At 38.4% G+C, this 20235-nt stretch overlaps 1 protein-coding gene across 1 annotated transcript in view; it reads right to left on the reverse strand.

The window, feature by feature from the left end:
- Positions 1–465: 465 nt before the first annotated feature.
- The window catches only part of RNF217 (ring finger protein 217), a 56216-nt gene continuing 36446 nt past the window's right edge, over positions 466–20235 (reverse strand). The window contains exons 3-6 of the mRNA XM_058802541.1: positions 18172–18336; positions 10745–10946; positions 4330–4401; positions 466–2243 (exon numbers count right to left, since the gene is read on the reverse strand). Of these exons, the coding sequence (XP_058658524.1) occupies positions 2170–2243; positions 4330–4401; positions 10745–10946; positions 18172–18336 (513 nt within the window). The 3' untranslated portion in view covers positions 466–2169. The remainder of the gene's footprint in view (positions 2244–4329; positions 4402–10744; positions 10947–18171; positions 18337–20235) is intronic.

Raw genomic sequence — 20235 nt, forward strand, 5'->3', positions numbered from 1 at the left:
GACAACTGATATGTATAGCCTCAGAAAACACACTCAAAACCAAGACCAATTTTAAGGCAGCTTCCAGCTTCAGACAGAACACAAATAGAAAACTGATGTGTCTCAGAAGAAAGTAAGTCTAAATAACAGGTGAATTTGCATTGATAATAGGCTTTGAATTTTATTTCTAAACATCATTGCTTCCCTTCTTAATTTGCAAATCTTCGAAAGGTACTATTTCTACTGTTAGGATAACAGGGTAAACATGCCCTTAAATTCAAATGGAAGTTATTAAATAGGTATTCACTACTATGGTGTGCTTAAAGAAAAAAAAAAAAAAAAACACAAGAAAACAAAACTAGCAGCTGACAGAAAACAAGCATACTAGCCAAATATGGTAAACTGATATTTGTGTTTCCAGGTAAACAAAAGTTATCAGCTTCTTCCACTGAGGCTTCAAAGTCAAAGTATCTTGTAACAGTATTATGTTGGTGGGGCAGAACACCATTTGCTTAAAAATTACAACTGGATTCAGATTTAACAACAATTTTCAAAGAAAGTGGTACAGAGTATATCCTCTTAAATGATATCTTTTTGCAAGCCTAAATTTTGAAGTCAGTAGACTCTTAAGGACATTTCCCATCTTCCTGCTTCCCCTTTCCCCATATATACACAAACACAGATATATAAATATGTGTGTATCTTCAAACACACAAACTGAAAAGAAGTACCTTCACAGTACAAATCCAATCTTGTTTTCTTTAAAATTAGCTTGTATTTTTACAGTATGAAGTAGATATTTTTTTAATTCAGTTCCTTTCTTTATTGTTTCAGTGTTCTGTCTAAACAAATTTATTCTAGCTTTTTAAGTTATATTTGCATGATAGATTTGGATCAAAATTAAAAGTGTAAAAATTCTCAGTAATTGACTCCTTATGCTGAATTAAACTGCTTTTGTTGTGATGCGCTGAGAAAGAGGTTTGGTAGCAAACAGTAGAACTTAAGGAAAAAAGAGCAAAGATAGCTGTTCTCTTCAGAACTGTCATGTGCCAGGAAGAGAAACACTGGAAGCAGAAAGTAAGAATCAAGTGGTCTCCTAAGAATTTATGATTGCTTCCCTTACCCTGGATTCACAGATTTTCCTCCTAAGACATCAGTGGATACTCCAAGACTTATGTAGTAGTAGCCTACTCAAGGGAAGAAACAAACAAAATGTGCTATTTAGGCTATAAAATTTCATCAAGTCAATCCTCACACAGGTAGTGCCTAGCATGTATATCATATTCCAAGTCAGAATAAAAAGAGCAGGTCTCCAGCTTCCCTGAAGACACATTTCAGGGATATCTTGGGACAGATTAGGCCACTGACACATCTTATTATCTAAACCCTTCAGATTCTTTCTGTACTGTGAGAATTTAAAAATGAAGTCCTGTTGTAAGAAATCTTGTCACACCCTCTGCCATTAATATTAACAGACTGTCATAAATAAATTACTGAAGTGAAACCAGTCACCAGACTCTTAAGTATCACGGCGCTCCAGCAGTAGGGGTGTTTCCCTCTGAGGCACTGCAGTTTGGCGGGGGCAATGTGCACTCCACTGGCAGGAGCAGGGCTCAGAAGACAACCAGCTGTCGTGCTCTGGCATGTGATGGGGTTTTGGTATGCTCAACAGAATGCTGTGTGATGGAAGTTATTTACAGAAGAAGTTTTTAATACCAAAAGTAGTATGCTCAGTACACAGTAAGAGTCCAAACACTTCTAAGCATTTCCACCTTAAAGGCCGAGACTGAAGTTAAAACGAGCACATGTTAGCAGTTAAATGCTTTCTTCACAGGCCAAATCGGTAGTAGAGTTGTGGCTACAATACAGACTTGGATTGTCTGGTTCAGAAACTTAGACTCAAAAAAACCCCTCCGAAGTAATAACTAAAAAAAAAAAACCCAAAAAAAAACAAACCAAAAAACATTTAAAAAGCAGCAGTCAGGGGGCCCATCTTGTTGAGAGTGCACCAGAGCAAAGAGGCTTTCTGGTCTGCAGTAGTGTTTTCAGCTGAGGGAAGATGGCAGGAGAGCCCCCATCCTTCTTCCAGGGCGGTGGCTTTGATGCTGTAACCAGCACTGTATTGCTCTGTTGCACAAAACACGGATAGCCCTTGCAGGACCAGCTCAGTTCAGGCAGTAACGTCCGTCCTCACCAGGGCATACCTGTCCGTGACCTTTTCCTCTGCTTTTTACAAAGGCAATAGATAGGAAACACAAATAAACCTGCCAAAAGAAGGAAACATGAAAAAAGCACGTAAGTAAATGCAATCCTTCGTGCGTGTTCTATGTTCTTTAGATATATGTATTCAGATGGAGCTTTTCATGTCTCAGGAGAATTTAGACCAGGCATTTAGACAAGCAGAAAAAAATACTAGCCTGCAACAACCACTGTCTTTGATAATGAATTAAACTATACTTACTCTTTTCTGTTACAACAAATTCCTGCTAACCCTGCACTCACCTCTGACAAATTAACTTCTGAATCGTGCTGTCTGGTATATGGTACAATCAAAACTTTTAAAAGCAGTCTGGAAATTCTTAGATCTAAATTCAAAGCTAGTTTTCAATTAGATTCACATGCAATAGAGACAGCACATTATAGTTTTACTTTTTATTTATTTTTACAAGCGTCCTCATCTACTGTGAACTAATACCAAATGCTTATCTTTAATAATATCAAGTGTTTATGCTTGCCTGGACAGGGAACTATTTATTCTTAAGTCTTTTGAGAGAAAGAAAGCTGTAAAAACAAAAAAACCCCACACATCACAATCATTCAGGTGAAAAATTTTTCAAATAGTCTGTACTCTTTCAAACCCAAATGAGAAGGATTTTCCTCTTTCTCTTGCTACCAGCTGACTGAAATGGCCAAAGATTTTCTTTTCAAACACCACTACAGTAACAACATAGAACAAAAGACTACTACAATCACAGGGCTGTTGCTTTGCTCAATAGCCTTGTAAACGGTGCAGTATGATTTTCAGCTATGTAACTGAAATTATTCTACTAGTGGTTGGCAGCAAATATTGCTCTAATTACCTCAAAACCAGAACTCTTCTATAAATAATCAATGTTTTTGGAACTGCTCATACTGCTGGCCTTGATCCTATCTTATTCAGCCAAGCCTAGGATAAGACTTCAATGGCATTCTGATTATTATTGCAAATATTGTTACTATATTACTGCAAAACCTTCTTGATTTTTAGTATATAAAAAAGTGGATTTTTTTTCCCTCACCATAGATTATACCAGATTGCAGACCAAAATAAGATTTACTGGCACTAAGAAGCCTTTATTGTTTAAAATTTTGGCATAAAAATGCTATTGAATAGAATAAATACTTAAGATAAGCACTGCTCACTCTCTTCAGTGAAGATGGTTGGTCTAAATAAAGAAATTACAGCAATAGTCCTTATTTGTCCAGATGTAGTCTAGAAAAGCTGTAATAGTATTTTGGTTATAGGTTGACTGGTTACTTCCAGCCTTATTAATATAGCTATCCTGGTGTATTTTGGCTTTATTATATCAAAATAAAGGAGCCACACCCCATTATACCTCAGGGCTGGGCATGCACTGCAAATTCTCAGTGGAAAAAGCAGTTTGATGAAAAGCTGTGAAGCAGCATGATCCCTCAATGACATATTGCTGCCAATATAAAGAGTGGATATGCACTCACATGAGCAAAATTATACCTTGTTGTCACAGCTAATCTCTTTTCTGTGGGAAAACTCAGGCAAAGAGCAGCTTTGCTAAAATATCTGTCCACATTAATGCAACCACATTTACAGAGCTTTGATACTGTAATCAAGTGAGTTCAGAGTACCAGTTTTTGTGATGGAATACAATTTGGCAGTGTTCTCACTGGATCATGTTTTGAGACTGACTCATCCCAATTTGCTGCTTTGTTGCTGTTGTATCTTCAAGCTGGTGAGCTCTTGGGACTAAGCCTTAGTTCCCTAAAAATATTGTTATACACATGACTAAGATTTGAAATAGTGATTCAATGGAGTGATTATAAGGCTGGGTCCAAGTCAGTCAGCCCCCAGGATTATATTTAAATGACTCTGAACTTTCTGCTAGTTTATCTAGAGCAGTTAAAGATGTTTATTTGGAAAATGAAATAAATGGGAACAAAAATAAAGCTAGTAAGCATAAATTTAAAAACCTCATTTTTCTAGAAAAAAGTAATGTGCTTAATACTAGAACAGCATCTGTGAAATCTGTACTTTGTCTCCATGTTTTTGAGATGTCATATAGAGAAAGTCACTGCATAATCAGGATTAGTTTCATTCGCATATGTAACTCTTACCTATTACAACAGCTACGGCTCCCAGTGCCAGTCCCAGAACCAATATTAGGGGTGTAATGAGTAGTTTTCCAGCTGAAATGCAAAATTCATTAAACAGTTCAAAGAAGGTTTTACTTTTTCTTTTCCAACAATTCATAAATATTTCAATATCAGAAAATATTTTAAGCTATTATTTTAAAATTAATATTCTTTACCTCTAAAAATAGGATTCCTATTTGTAATTTCATCCTAGAAATTCAGCCAGGAACTATCACCACACAGTCAGTTCCCTATACACATTTCTCTTTGCCCTCTTCACCCACTACAACTCTCTGAGCACAGCTTATTTCATACATTAACAGCTTGCATTTATTTCTGTTTCCATACTGAAGTCCCTCAAGCATCGACAGGAACGTGATAGCTATAAGGCTACTATAATTTGGCTTCTCTGGAATCCTACTGCATAGCAACCAGCCTGGAGAGATGCCAAACAAACTAGCATCTTGGAAAGTTTAGGTTAGCTCAAGGTGATGAGACCATCACCTTTAAATACATTTCTGCTCGCTTTAAAAGGTTACAGCGAAGTGCTCATGTACAGCTGTGATTTAGGTCTAAGTCAAACCACAGCCAAGTCTATTTTGGATCTACATTTATAAGGATATGTTGTGGCTCTCACATGAGTAGGGCAGTGATGTTGAGCAGCATACTTGCTAGAGCATAAAACTAAGAACAAATTAAGCATGTTCACATTCTTTACTTTCTGATGAATTCACAATTTGTAGAAGTTCACACAGTGAAGGCAGGTCTTGCTGAAAATGTGAATTTGAAACTGAGCCAGAACCCAAACTATCTTCCTTGCACTGCATGCTTTCAATGGAACAATCTCCCTGGCTCTGCTGGCTGAGCAGCTGGCTCAAAGACATCCCTTAACTGAGCTGTCTGAAAATGCAGGAGGGCAGGCATTTGTACTGATACACCAGCAGTCTGGCAGGGACTTGAAATTCTGCAATTCTCCATTAGGTATGTGTTTGAAAGGTCACCTTTAGAATGGGAGAAAAATTGAGTTTCTTACCTCTTTCTTCCCTCCCTCAAGTCACTCATATCAGATTTCAGTAAATGGATTACTACATTTAATAATGATGTAAACCTTTCCATAACCTGAGACACTAATTTGAGCAGTCTGAAGGAAAAAAGATATTTTGGAAATATTTACAGCAGTTAAATGAACTAGTCCTTTTCTTGCTCTGTTTTGATAGCTTTTAAATTTCATGGGAGTGCAGTGGGTGGGAAACATTAATTCCTAGAAGAAAAAAAATTGGCAAATATTTGTATTACTCTAGTTGCTAGGCATCCTAATGGCATACCTTCCTGGGACTCCACTGAGCTGTGTTCTATACACACAGAACTTGTCAAGTACATTATTCAAGTGTAGACAGAAGAATGAATGTAAAGTGATGAAAAACCTCGAGAAAGGTCCAAAAGAAATGAAAAGCATTTTAAAACATCAGAGTCTTCAACAATTTCAAGTTAAGCTTGTAAAAGATTAGAGGCTTATGATATGAACTCCTTACTTCATTAATAGCCGTGTAATTATAATGCTAGAAAATTATGATGTTTGGTATCAAAATTATTAAAAATTATTAAAAACTTAAATCACTGAGCTGGTGACTAAGTATGCAGAAACAGAGTCTATGGGAAGGGCTAAGCTAGCCTTCAATTGGAGTAACTTCTTTTCAGACACGAAGAACAGTTCCTGAGCTAATTCAAGAACTTGTTCACTTATATTTGACAAACTCAGAGCTGAAATAAAGCATGAATAGTGTCTTTCCTTCTGCCTGTGAATATGAAGTTATGAGTACTGTGTAGTTATCTTTTAAAATTTACCTTATAGAATAAAATTACTTTATCATTGTGAGACCACAATGATAAAGTCATTTTAACCTTTTGGTTAGCAATGCATTATTTCCAAAGACCAAATTTCAAAACAAATACTATTTCTACTTATATATCTGTCACATTCAAATCTCTACCTTTGTAAACTAGAATTAACAAACAACACGAGGTGAACAAGGCTTGCAAGTGCTGCCATCAGGAAGAGTACAAACAGCAGCAATCACTGGCAAAGCAGTGGGTATGTACTATTTGCTCCAATGGATTTTATTTGCATTCTATGAAACAATTAAAAAATGCTCAGTTTTACACGTCAGAATTGAAAACTACTTTATATCCAATTCCAGCTTAATAGACATAATTTTTCATAATGCAAAAGATTATGAGGGAATCATGACACACCAAGAAATGTCACTGAGACAAAGGCTGTTTGCTGCAGGCACTAAACTATCCTGTGTCTGTTAGCTCAGACACAGAGCACAGAGAGAAAATGTAATGCCTGTCTCAGAGCTGAATAAAATCTTGGGTCATTAGCCCATGTGGTCATCTCAGCAGCAGGCTATGACAGCCAGTTTGCTGTTGTCCAAAGTTAGTTTTTAAGGGTAACTTCACAAAAAGCAATTGAAACAGAACCTTTTTACAATTGCACTCAAATTAATCGTAAACAATTTCTCTACTGGGTGGCCCAGCATGAAGATGAAGACATTTGTGGTAATACAACAACTGTATTTGCAGGTGTCTCAGAAGGGTTGCCTTATTTGTGATACAGAGAACCACATTCTTCTGCAAAATAACAAAGTATTTCAGGAAACATGAGGGAATACTTTTCCCTTGCGCAACTTTGGGTTTAGTTACAGGTTTTAGGGTAATATATCCACTGTACTGTCACAGGACAGTTTCTCTAAAAACCATGCTGGCTAAAGAAGGGAAAGAAATGTCAGAGATCACTTCTGAGGTTTTCTTCTCCCTGTGATTACTATCACCTTTACATAACAGCTGGTTGATGAAGAAAATTATGTTTAAAATTATGCTGCCATGAATTCTTTTCCCTTATTTTTACTGCAGAGCAGTTTGTGACTGTGTGCACTTGCTCCTCAACAGAAATCACGCCAGCATGCCAGCCTGCCTTGTGGTGATCTTTCTACACACTCCACCTAGCCAGATTTTAGAGACAGCCCAAAAACCTTCGCTCCACATGGCTACAAAATCACATTTATTAAAGTATTTCATCTCCATAGCAATAAAGTAAAAAGTCATACAAAACCCCCACATATCTAGCAACACCTCACCAGTCTCCCAATAGCCAAGATAACATTCCTTTAGTTTCCACTACTTAGCTAACTAGCAGAGGCATTTTTCTACAGGAAATCCAACCTCTGTTTCTCAGTACATGTTACTAAAATGTAGAGTCTATGCTTTTAATGGCATCTCTGCTACCATCTCTTCTTCTGCCAACTTTCAGAACAGAACTAAAACCCAGGCTTGTGCAATAACACCTCCTGATGATAATGCTCCTTTTTTTGCCTGATAAAATACTTACATATTTATATTTTCAGTTCTAGCTACTGGCTTCTCCCTGAGCCTGGGGGTGATCCGTAACTGGAATTCAACATTTTTGGGTTTTAAATTTGATTTTAAGTGATTAAGACTAGTAAGCTTCAGCTCAACACATAAAACACAAGCAAAACGAAAAAATAAATCCAATATCATGACAAAGTAGAATCTGATGGAAGGTCCATAAAAGAATGATATGAAAAGGCCAGCAAGCTATTATTATTTACTCAATTTCATGATAATAAAACTAGCCAATGAAATTATCAGAATCAAAGAAAAAACCCCAGGACTTTCTCCACCTGACACAATGTGAAATCCTAGAGGCTCTACCAGAAATGTTGTGGAAGGCAAAATTTAAGAACTGTTAAAACTAGTGAAGGATCCATCCACCCACTGAGGGTTATAAAGCAAAAGTTCAGATACAAACCTTAACTAATAAAGTGTCTAAAGCAACGATTACTGGAAACAAACAGGGAATGAAATCTTATTTCTAATTGACCACTGCTGAGGACAGACTCATTAGGCAGAACTTTATACAAGCCCAATCAACAGCCTCAGATCGATTCTGTTGAATTCTGTTTTACAAAGATGGATGATCCTAGCAAATTTCCAGCATTGGAAACGGCATAATCCACAAACTGTATCAAAGTTTGGTATTGTACCGTCTTCAAAAGGTCAGGAGGTACAATCTTACCAATATAACACATTTTTAAAAATCAGTGTGAAAACCCACACGTACACTGGTGTGGAAAAGAGTACAAAAACCTAGACTGGCTCACACATACAAGTCACAGCCAAAATCTACTGCAATGGAGAAGAGCTGTGAGCTCAATTCCCAAATTCAAATCAGATGCAAATTTCTGAAGATTTTAATTTTTTATTTTCATGTATGAGTTCTGTTGGGTCTCTGGAGTATTTTGGTAGTTATTAATAAAGTGTACCAGGATCAATATTCAAATCTAGAGCTGTAGAAATGACAGAGATTTAAGGTCATAAGTACCAATGAAGAATCTGCTGAATTCTTGTCAACTTGAGTGTTAAGAAGCTATTGTAAAAATGTGGGCACTTACTACCATGTGCTGACAGATTCAGGTACATTTGTTCAGATGATGACTATTCTTGTGAGAAATCATATCATATGACAGAGGGAGTTTTGGAGAGAAATTTTTAACAGAAAGCCCTATGAGAAATGTAATCTGAGGCTTTGAGCTTTGCTAATCTTTCTTGGTTTATTAATTAATGCAAACCACAAGTACACTGGCAAATAGGAGATGAAAATAAAAGTATCTTATACTTATCTGTATGATCCTGTAAATATGAGTATACACATAATTACCATGGAGCTTTAATATCCAAGACCAGACTGAATAGGGCTCTGAGCAACCTGATTTAGTTGAAGATGCCCCTGCTCATTGCAGGTGGCCTTTAAAGGTCCCTCTCAGCCCAAACTATTCTATGAATCTAATAAGATTACCCATGATTCTGCATGTGAGCAGCACTGACTTGGTAATGTCTCTGAGTACAACCTATTGCTACAGCAGACTCTAATTACACCAAAATAACAAGATCTATTTAAAAAAAGCTTACATTGTCTTCCATTGTGGCTATTACTGAAAGCTCCTCTGAAATCTTACTAAGTGCTTTGAAACAGTTCTTGAAGTTTAAGCCTAAATTTTTAATGAACAACATATTCATGTGCCCTAATGCCAGCGCTGTCTTTCACCTAGACTAGATCTTCTGGTGTGTTGCAATTCATCTCTACAAAATGTTTCAGAGTAGGCACCTCCAATCATCTTCAATTTTTATCTCTTTTCTAGTTATTTCTATATTTTTAAATCCCTTCTCTCAAAGTTTGTTACCAAAGCCTTGCAAGCTCCTAAGGTCCAACTAATGAGCTTGGATGCCATATTGCCAGTTTTTTAAAACAAGCATTCCAGGTTTGCAAATCCCCCACAATGCAGAGCAGCAAGACTGGCATTTTCATTACCAGGTCTGGGAGTTTGTGTGTCAATTCCTATGTTGCTCTGAAAAACCACCTAGTTTTCTTACTGGAACATGTCTGGCTCAGCAGTAATGCATTCACCCCAGGTTTGCTTTTTCCCACCTGTTCTGTCTCTTGCCTTTACCTCTACAATCAAGCTCAAAGCATTTCCTCATCCTAGGTGAACTACAAGTCATCTCCAAATTTTATGCCTTAATTCAAAGTATGGAAAGGTATATTTTCCTTGACAGTACCCTGGTCTTGGCAGTTAATACATCCATATCTTGTAACATTATAGGTCGCCTTACATGCTGTAAACTCCCTACAATGACTGAACTTCACATATATGAAGGACAACACATAATATATGAGTCTACTTTATTATCTTGTGCTTCTATAGGTTGAAACAGATATCTATCTGGCTCAAGAGCATATTATGAGTGCCTTTTGGTTTAATAAAAAGACATTTCCAGCCTCATACTTTTGTGAGCAAAATTAATGTACATAAGTTGTATTTTTGTTTCAAGCTGATTTTATCTGAACTAAAGCTAACAGTTAAAATAGCGTCCTCCTATTTATATGGGAAAACCCTGAGTTTTGCTACTAAGATCAGGTTCAAATCCAAAGAGCACTTTATTCAAACACTTACACCAAGGTTAATTTAAATAAGGTTTCTCCTCTGACCCATTTCTCCAATATACTTTGAGAATAACGAACACAGCCAGAGACACGCATATTGAAAGCACTTTTACAGTTTGCTTATGTATTATAAAAAGCAATTAGAAAACAAGCTATCAGAAGAGGACACAATACTTAATCATACACAGTCCATCTAAAAAAGGCAGGCAAGTACCATACATTTAAATATAATTAATAAGCCACCTTTTCAATAACTGAAAAGCAAGTTGTCCATCCAATCCTTTAAACCACTAGTTTTAATTTAACTATAATTGCCCTATCCCCCCATCCCTTCATTGTGCAGCTCTCCACAAGGAGCTCTAATGAACTCACCACAGACAGAGCCTCTCACTAATCTCCTCAGATGTGGTCTCTCGGGGAGGTAGCGGTATTTGCATCCAAAGATACTGAGGTTTGACGTGTGGTCTCCGAAGAAGCGCAGCTGGCGGTATCTCTCCCCACAACGGTAACAGAAATTAGTGTTACACTGTGAACAGGTCATATGGTCACACCCTTCGGTTCTCTGGATGTGGATCTGGATGAGCAGAAGGAAAGATGAAATATTATTTTTCCCCCCTTCCTAAGCACAGGAAAGCAGGTGCTTCATGTGGAAGCGAAGAGGAGGAAGAGGAACCTGGGGCAGTTCACGTGCCAGATGGAAAGAAGCTGCAAGCACCCCATGCAAAGTCAGTATTTGCATTAATTAATACTGCAGTTGGCTTAAGACAATAATGGTTTTCTGAGGCATGTTTCAGAGCATTAAATGTGAGTTCTATTGTTTCCAGATTCCCACTTCCTACATAATCCTCCTTTTTTGTTTAAATGCTTTTCAGACCAGATGAGAATTCTTGACCTTACTGAAATTTTGGTTTTATTGCTGAAGTAGATATGTTAGCACCAAACTTTATTAAAAATAAAAGCAACATAGTGAATATAGTTATGAACTCTGTTTGACCCCTCCCCAGATGGGTTTCCCTCTCAGGCCACCTGTGGCTCCACTCCCTTTTCCATCACAAATTGATTTGGCATTTTGTAATAAACACCAGAAAGACACTGCTGTTACAGTACATGATTTGAGAAGTATGGATGCCTTCTCCTTCTTAAAAAAAACAAACAAAAAAATTCCACAAACTATATGTGGAATAAAAACTTACACCAAGCTTTAATGATACCCACAGCCCAGCATGAAACAGGGCTGCCCTCGTTCTACAACCATCTTTCTACCGATTGCCTGCTAAATAGCTCTCCATCCTGCATTCCAAGACCACGTTCCACACTGGAATTGTAGATAGCCTAATAATTGAGGTTGAAAGCGCTGCTCAGGGGTCATCTATTTTAACCCCCAACTCCAAGCTGGGATATCTCCAGAGAGATCACATTGCTCCAGATCTCATCCCATTAGATTTAAAAAATTTCCAAGCATGGGTATGTCACAGCCTCTTTGAGCAATCTATATCATGCTTCACCATCCTCCCTGGAATACTTTCTTCCATTACATCCAATTTGAATTTCACCTGTTGAAACTTGCAACAGATCCATCAATGCCTCCTGAAACCTCCTGTACTTACCTTCATGTATTTTTTTGCAGGGAAGTACAGGCAAAGACATGGCATGACCACCCAGTGGCTCTGCAAGCACCAGAGACACTGAAAGCTCAGTGAGCTCCAGAGAGGCTCGTGACTCCTGGGGTATCCAACATTCTTGGGAGGGTCAATTTGTTCTTTGGTGTTCAGGGGTGATCTGGGCTCTCACTGTGCTCACCCAAACATCCACTGAAACTGGCACTCTATCCATATAAGAAAGTGATGCTTTCCACCTGCAACACTCGTGGTAAAAGAGTTACAAGGGTAACAGTAGCTCCAGATACCCCTGCCAGCTTCCCTGTGCCACAGTAGTGATCGCAGGATTTGCTTTTCTATACTTTCAAACGCTACTTTTATACAAAAGAGGGGAAAATGTTCACAAAAGAGAGAACTGGGCTATTAAAAAAATAAGCTTTCTAGTGGGCAAGTATTCTAGTACACTTAAAATTTGTCAGACCAAGCAATCATTTCCCTTTACCCCAAGGAATTCTGCTGTATTACAGGTTTCCTGTTTTGCAGAAGCATCTAAAAAAACACCATTGCTGATGAGCTTTATAAGCCACTTGACTTCAAAACTTTAACAGTTAAGCACTGATGGCAGACAGAGCGGAAAGAGAACTCTACCCAATACTGTATCAACTTAAGCATAACTTAAGAAGAGATACACTTTTTTTTTTCCTTAAAGGGACATTACATTGCCAGTTCAAATTCTTACTTCTCAGGTTACATGTGAAAAAAAGATGTTGACTCCAGTTCTGGAGTTACTGCAATTCCTCAGATTAGCATGAACTGAAACGAAGGTATTTTAATACTGACTTAAAGTATCTTGACAAATTAAAATTTAATTCAAATTAAATTTTCAGGGGACCAACTCAAACAGCAACTATAGAGACTTTTGTAATTTAAAGGGTAATTTTCCCCATCTGTTAATTCTATCTTAAAAATGTAAATGGGGGAACTAGATTTTGTGACTAATGAGAATTAACTGGTTGCTTAATTTTCATTTTGAATCAAGACTGTTGAATTCTCCTCTCTCTTCTCCAATTTACCAACCCAATTAAGTTATCATTCATCCTCACTGTAATTCTGTAGAATCATGGAACCTATAAAAATCCTAGATGCAAACCAAAATTACTTCACATTCCAAAAATAAGGTAATTTTTATTGGCGGTAAGAACTTCAAGGAGATGCTAGCAATAGCCTTTTATGTTCTACCATTCATATCAGAAATATCCACCTCTTAGAAACTGCCTGCCATCCTTCTACCCATGCTTTCCTAGAATCCTCCCAGCTCCAGTTATTCATGCACTGCTCCTGAATCATTTGTCCATCTACTTGGTCCTGCCCTAAATTCTCCAGACATGCTGTCCTCTTGAAACACGAAAGAAGTTGATAAGGATTTATTATCAAATAAATCAAATAAAGACAAATATTGCAACCACATGCACTTCATATTTGCTTCTTCACAAAGCAAACCATAAAAATATTTTAGTCAATACTCATCTGCACATGTAACTGTCTTCAAATGCTGCTAATCTGGAACAACCAGCTGTACTCGCCTACACCTTTTTATTGTAAAAAAAAAAACGGTGTAGGCAAGTACAGTGAGTAAAGACTTGATTAGAAAAAACAAAGTAAAAAGCCCCACAAACCTCAGATGCAGGGCTTGAACTCCCAGCCACATGCTTTGCAGACTGACAATGCCAGGTGAACTCTGGATCATTTGGTCAGGCTGCTTTCAAACCTAAGACATGACATCCCACCAGATCAACTTCACCTCCGGTTCACACGGGCATGCCTCTGCACCCTCCGGATAATCCAGTGACAGGGATGGATTACAAACCTATAGGCTGGGAAAGCCATGGCCGATGGCTCGGGTATCCAAGTGCTCCTGCCCCAGCGGCAGCACCACGGCACAAGAGGCAGCCGGGGAACGCGTGGGGCCGGGAATGCCGCTGGCTGTGGGAAGCTGCAGCCCTGTGGGGCCCAGTGCTGTGTGACTGCAGGCTGCCCTGCAGCATGGCCACTGCAAGCCCAGCTTCTGCCTCCATGCATTCAGGCCTCACCCTGCACCCACGGCCTGCTCAAAACCAAACACGTACACTCACCTTACAGGGGAAGGTGAGCCATTCAGAAACACAGGAATGGCTTCCAGAACAGCAGAGGTGGAAACTACGCACCAGGGGCAAACACATCAGTTGTCTACTTAAGACTCTGAACTGGAAGTAGCACAGTGGCTATTTCAGACCCTCATTTTACCCCCTCTGCATGTTACATGCCCTTTCAAAGAGATCTTCTATGGAAATCACTTCCAAGAGTTCTGAGGATGAGTGGCCATGTCTCCCCCACCTCTGAAGAAAACCTCCACAGCTTTTAATTTTGTACACAAATAAGGACTCTCCTCCCTCCACAAGATGAGAATTAATTTGCAGAGTGCTTCCAAAAACTATGCCTTGAATTGTTTGGTAACGCTTATATGAATCAGAAAGATAAGAAGCACACGCTCTTTTATTTGCATTGACATGCTTGTTCTTAAATTTCTGCTGCTGTCCAAAGCCTTCTAAGCCAGAGCTGCTATGTGGTGTTTCCTCAGTGCTGCTTTTGAAATCTGTGGTAAGATAACACCAACAGGGAGTATTTCCTTGGTTTGCTCTACTGTAAAAACACTTGTGTAAACAAAAGCATTTTGTTGCAATCATACCAAGAAATTGTAAAAAAAACCCTTAAAACAGTACTGGGGAAAGACAAAAAATATTATAAATTTTGGCAAATGACATCCAATAATGTAGCAAATTTGCACTTATTAGCCAACTTACTCTAGAACAAGACCAGCCCTTTTTGGACAAGTCTTATTGAGAAAAAAGGTCTATACTGACTCTCAAAATAGTGTATAGTAAATTTGGAAAAGGCTGTATTAAGAAAAAAAAGTCAAAATAAATTTAAGATACAGCTAAAAAAAGTAGCATTTTTTTCATATTTCCATACTGACACAATGTCAACATCAATCTACAAATAAACATTTGGACTGTGTGTGACATTTTTATTATCTTATGTAAACACATCTTGGAGAGACCAGGTAAATATAAGCCATTCCTATTAGATGTGCTAAAAGCTGTATCCTACTACAGGAAAAAGTAATCAAGTTTAAGCTTATCTAACAGTGCCTGCTATATTGACATTACAAAGGATTATGTTCTTTCAAATCACTTACCCAAACCACTGAAATACTCATATTTGCCTGAGGATCTGCTTCTGTATGCACATACCCCCAAGTGTGTTTTGATTTTCTCACCTGCATGCCCAGAGAAGATAATGCATTTGATTTCTCCATGGTACAGCCTAAAAAGAGTCAGTGTGTGTATGTATCTGTAGGTATAAATAATTATCTCCAGAAGCTATCTGCAAAATATGGTCACAGTTAACACTGTCATCAGTAACACACTTTGGAAGCTACCAGTAATTTTACACATTACTTGAGTAAAGAAACTACCTCTACTTAAGTTTCTATCTTAAATTTCCATTAATTTCAGTTTTAGTGTAGAGGTGAAATACTAGTATCCTTAGACACAATTTAACATTGACTTTCCCTCAACCTGTTTGCCAATTTTGGCTGCTGCAAATTTTCAACCACAATATGAAAGAGGTTAAAAATAAAGTATGTTTTCAGCAGAAACATGGCCTCTGTGGATCTAGACCATAGATAAATCAAATAGTGTGTTACAAATTATTTTCTTTGTCACTCTTTATTTTATTTGGAAATAAGATTCTCGTCTGATTCAATGTGATTTTATAAACAGGTTTTGGAGGGAGGGAGGGATGGGAGAGAGAGGCAGAGAAGTATTAGATGTAATCCCCCTGACTTCAAATGCTAACTGTCAGAATGCTTATCCCTATGTGCCCAAACACCTGCTAAAGATTTGATGAAGAATACTGCTAAAGATGTATTTTTTAAACTATCCAAAGGTGTATTTTTTGAACTAACTGCCAGCTAAGTGTTACTTTTGATTACCTGCAGGTCATAGATTTGATTTAAAGATAAACAGTATGTTGAGAAACATTCTGGACATTGTAGGGAGGAAGAACTTTTTTTCTGAAGAAGAAAGTATCAAGAAGTGAGGTAGCAACACAGTTTAATAAAAGGTTGAATTCCCTCTTCAGTATTCACTTACAGTGCCACGTTACCAGGAAGGACTTAACATGAGTTCTTTTTCTGTGCTAGTTTTATAAGTTTCCATACTGCCTTCCACCATGTAGGAGGTTTTATTTTCCTTTGATTAAGAAAAGAAACCTCAAGTATTTATTAAATTAGCAGCCAAACTCATGCAACTTCATGCTTCAGAATTAGTAACAAGCCATGTAAGTTTAAAGTGTCCAACCTTTCCTTTTGAAGCTGGTGAAAAGAGTTGAATATTTAAACACAACATTTTAAATTTTAACTTATTCATGCTGAATGTTAGACTTAGCAGTTTTGGTTCCTTTTTCTTTCCAGCTATCAGCTACCACTCCTGGTTTTCCACATTGTTTTTTTTGCTTGGTCCACTTTCTTAATCTTTTGGACAATTTATTTAAGTTGCATCATTCCCATTGTCATAAAATCTGACACAAGTTAAACAATTAAAATCAAAACAGACACTTCTTCCCACTCTGAAAGGAACGAAGTATTTTACTTTAAGACTTCCCAGAAAGTGAACATTTTTGGAACTGACTCAAATCTATGAACTCTTACCGAAAAGCAAGCTGCAAAAACTCTGTTAAAAGGTCACACGTGTACAGGAGGAAGGGTAAACAACCAGCTGCTGATTTCAGAGCTTTACAATTTTGCTCAGTGTTTTGAAATCTTTCAATTTCAAGCTATAGCATCACAGGCATTTCTTTCTCAAAGACCAAAATATGATACTTAGTAAACTGATGAGCATTTTCTTATTTGCACAGTGTAAGGCTCAAAGTGTTACATATACTTTGTATGCTTATAAGTAAATCTCATAAGTAAAAATTCAATATTAATTTTCTGTGAAACAGTCCAGCTTTGACTTACTACTCTGTTGGTAGCTGTGAAAAAAACTGAACAAATTTAAGAGTGGCCTTCATTAAGGGCAACTGGGACAGACATGTGCAGGGCTGTTGCATCTCCTCTGAGTAGTAGGAAATACTTCTCATCTCTGAAGGGATTGATGACATTTTTAGGGTGCGCAACAGCATTTCAGTGTTGAAAATTAATAATGAGAAAGACTTAAGAGAAGCATCCACATTGGAATGAGAAACACTTCTGAGATCATCAACTCCAACCTTCAACCACCACCTTGTCACCTGACCATGGCACTGTCACATGCAGTAATATCTTGAACACCTCGAGGGCTGGTGACTCCATCACCTCTCTGGCAGCCCATTCCAATGTTTAACAACAACTCCTGCAAGGAAATTCCTCCTGATGTGCAGTCTGAACCTCCCCTGCAGTTTGATGCTATGCCCTATTGTCCTGTCACTGGCTGCCTGGGAGAAGAAGCCAAGTCCCACCTGCCTACATCCTCCTTCCAGGTGGTTGTAGAGAATGAATAGGTTAAAAAGGAGGCTCAGGGGGACCTCACCTCACAGGACTTGTGCTCCAGACCCTTCACCAGCTCTGCTGCCCTTCTCTGGACTCACTCCAGAACCTCCAATGCCCTTCTTGAAGTGAAGGACCCAGAACTGGACACAGCACTTGAAGTGTGAAGCTTGTGAAGTAGTAACATTCAATCCTACAAATCTTACAGTTTTACCAAGTCTTAGTTTCTTTTAGTTAACTTATTGACAGAATATTTCCAGCCATACTCAGACACTGAATACACTCAGACTCTCTGGAAAACCTGACAAAGGCACTGAATTTCCCTAAAGCCTTCCATTTCTTTAAAGCTTTATTTTAGGATTAATTTATTTTGTAATTAATTGACCCAAAGATTTCTAGGATTCATCAAAACCCCCTCTTAATAATTTCCATAATGTTTCTTTACATGCAGACACTCTACAGAATCAGTGCAGGAACCAGCAAAATATTCAATAATCAATGGGTCATTAACAAGAAACTGCACAGCAAGTGTGAATTTCATTTCCAATGCTGAGCAGAAGCTACAAGTATTTATTTTAAATGTGTATTTGAACAGTTTGAAGCCACTACCTGCAAGCCAAGGGAGAGCAGCTCACCTTGCATTTTGGACACTTCTGGGCATTCCTCTGCCCGTGTTCGATTTCGTTGGCCCAGTGACGTAACAGCTTGTCTCCCTTCTTGTATTCTTTGCAGTTAACGCCTTCATGCCAGGGAGAGTGGCACTTGAAACACCAGACAAATTGGCAAGATGGACACTGGATCTGTATAAATGAGAAAACACCACATGTTTGCAAGCTGGGTGCTGATACAACTAGAAAGCCTGTTTTAAAACCACTGCTCCTCATTACAAGAGCAGCTGTCCAGCAAAGACCTAACATCTTTTGGAGGCTCTGATTTAAAAATACAAGAAGTTGTGGAAGCTAGCTTGTTCTTTTCCTTTTCAAAAAAGAGAAAACACAAAAGTAATTGCTAAAGCTGGGAAAGGCCTCACTCGAATGAAGCACAAGCAGCTTGGCTTAATCACAGGCACTACTTCCCAAAGTGATTGTGTGGGTCAACAGACAAAGGGCAGAATCCAGAAAGCTTACACAATTGCCTCCAATACATCTGTGAGAACACCTGGAAATTAGCTTGACAGTTTTCAGTGCAGTGGATCTGTCCTTCTCTAGGAATAAACTGCACTGCCAAGGCTATCACAGAAAGCACTTGGTCTTCTGAAGAGGTGCTACAGAGCTTGGCTTCATATGAGTTCTGAAGCTTATATTAGAAATGGTCCTGGGAAAAGGAGCCATGAGCAAGGCTCTCATCCAAGAGCCACAACTACCAACGGGAAGTCAGGCACCTCCTTTTGCTCTTGATTGCGTCAAGGCAAGCTGAGCCTGTGCCAAACAGCCCACTTGCTACAGACCACACCTAATGGCAGAACCCACAAGCCATCCTCAAACTGAGAAAGGATCTATTCTTCCCGCTCCCTCAGTTTTAAATCATTGTGTCAAACAGGTACCATCGTCATCACGTCTTCTTCCACAGCCGGCTAATTTTATTTTTTCATGAAAAGCTAAGGCAGCTGCTGTGTTTGCAGGAGTAATAAACAGAGGCACATTGCAGCTGCATATATGACAAAAGACAGGCCTCCAACCTGGATCAGACTAAGGACAGCACGAACTAGAAGACACCTTAAGACTCAAAGACATCCAGGCTCCTGCAACATGTTCACTTTGTTCAGCAGCAAAACATCTCAGGCTTAAGCGACTGCTGAGCCCTGTCCACCATCTCCAGCTGCAGTCTATGTCTGGCACTGCCCTGGCTTTGTACCCAGCTAATGGATGGGACTGAGGAATTCAACCAGACCAGGCAAACCAAGCAGTTTTGGTTATATCTGTGTCCAGACTTGGTTCACCACCAAACCACAGAAACATTTGTGCTGACCATGTATGGATGGGGGTGCTTCTCAGGAAACTTCATCCCAGAGTGCAGTCACATGTCCTCAAAACATATTTCTCAAGTTCTCATTCCCACAGCTGCTGTGCCCTCCTGTTGAGTCCTGACAACTGGTGTTATGCTTCCTTGACTACAATTAAGAGTCCAAAGTAGGTGCTCTGATCTCCCTTACATATTTTGCTGGGGATAGCCAAAATTGTTTACACATGCAATCACTACATCTTGTTTAAAGAGAAACAACGCATTAGGACTGAAACATGTGGATTACAAACATTGTTAGTTTTTACCTGAAAACTCATCCAAGGCCATTATGAAGTATTAAACAAAAGCAACAAAAAGCAGTGCCCTTTCTCAAAATCTAATGAACCAGTGGCCAATATGCTGAATCAACAAAAATACATGAACTTGCATCTCAGCTTCCCAGATGAATTCTCCTAATAAAACCAGCTTAACAAAAAGGAAATTTCCTGCTCTGAGGAACCTAAAGAATGATACATTTATATGTCTACAAACCAAACTGACACAGAGCACTGATAAATGTTTACACAATACATTAAAATCTAATATGCACAAGAAAGTAATCTAACCTATCCTAACCCCTATCTCTCTTTCTTTTTTCCTTTTTGTCCCCCACTCCCTCCCTGCATTGAATTTATGTCTTTCAACAACACAAGTCAGTGTCCTACTGCTGGGAAGACAGATTATAGCAAGCATCATAT

Source organism: Ammospiza caudacuta, chromosome 3 (genome assembly GCF_027887145.1).
Source record: "Ammospiza caudacuta isolate bAmmCau1 chromosome 3, bAmmCau1.pri, whole genome shotgun sequence".
Classification (NCBI taxonomy): domain Eukaryota; kingdom Metazoa; phylum Chordata; class Aves; order Passeriformes; family Passerellidae; genus Ammospiza; species Ammospiza caudacuta.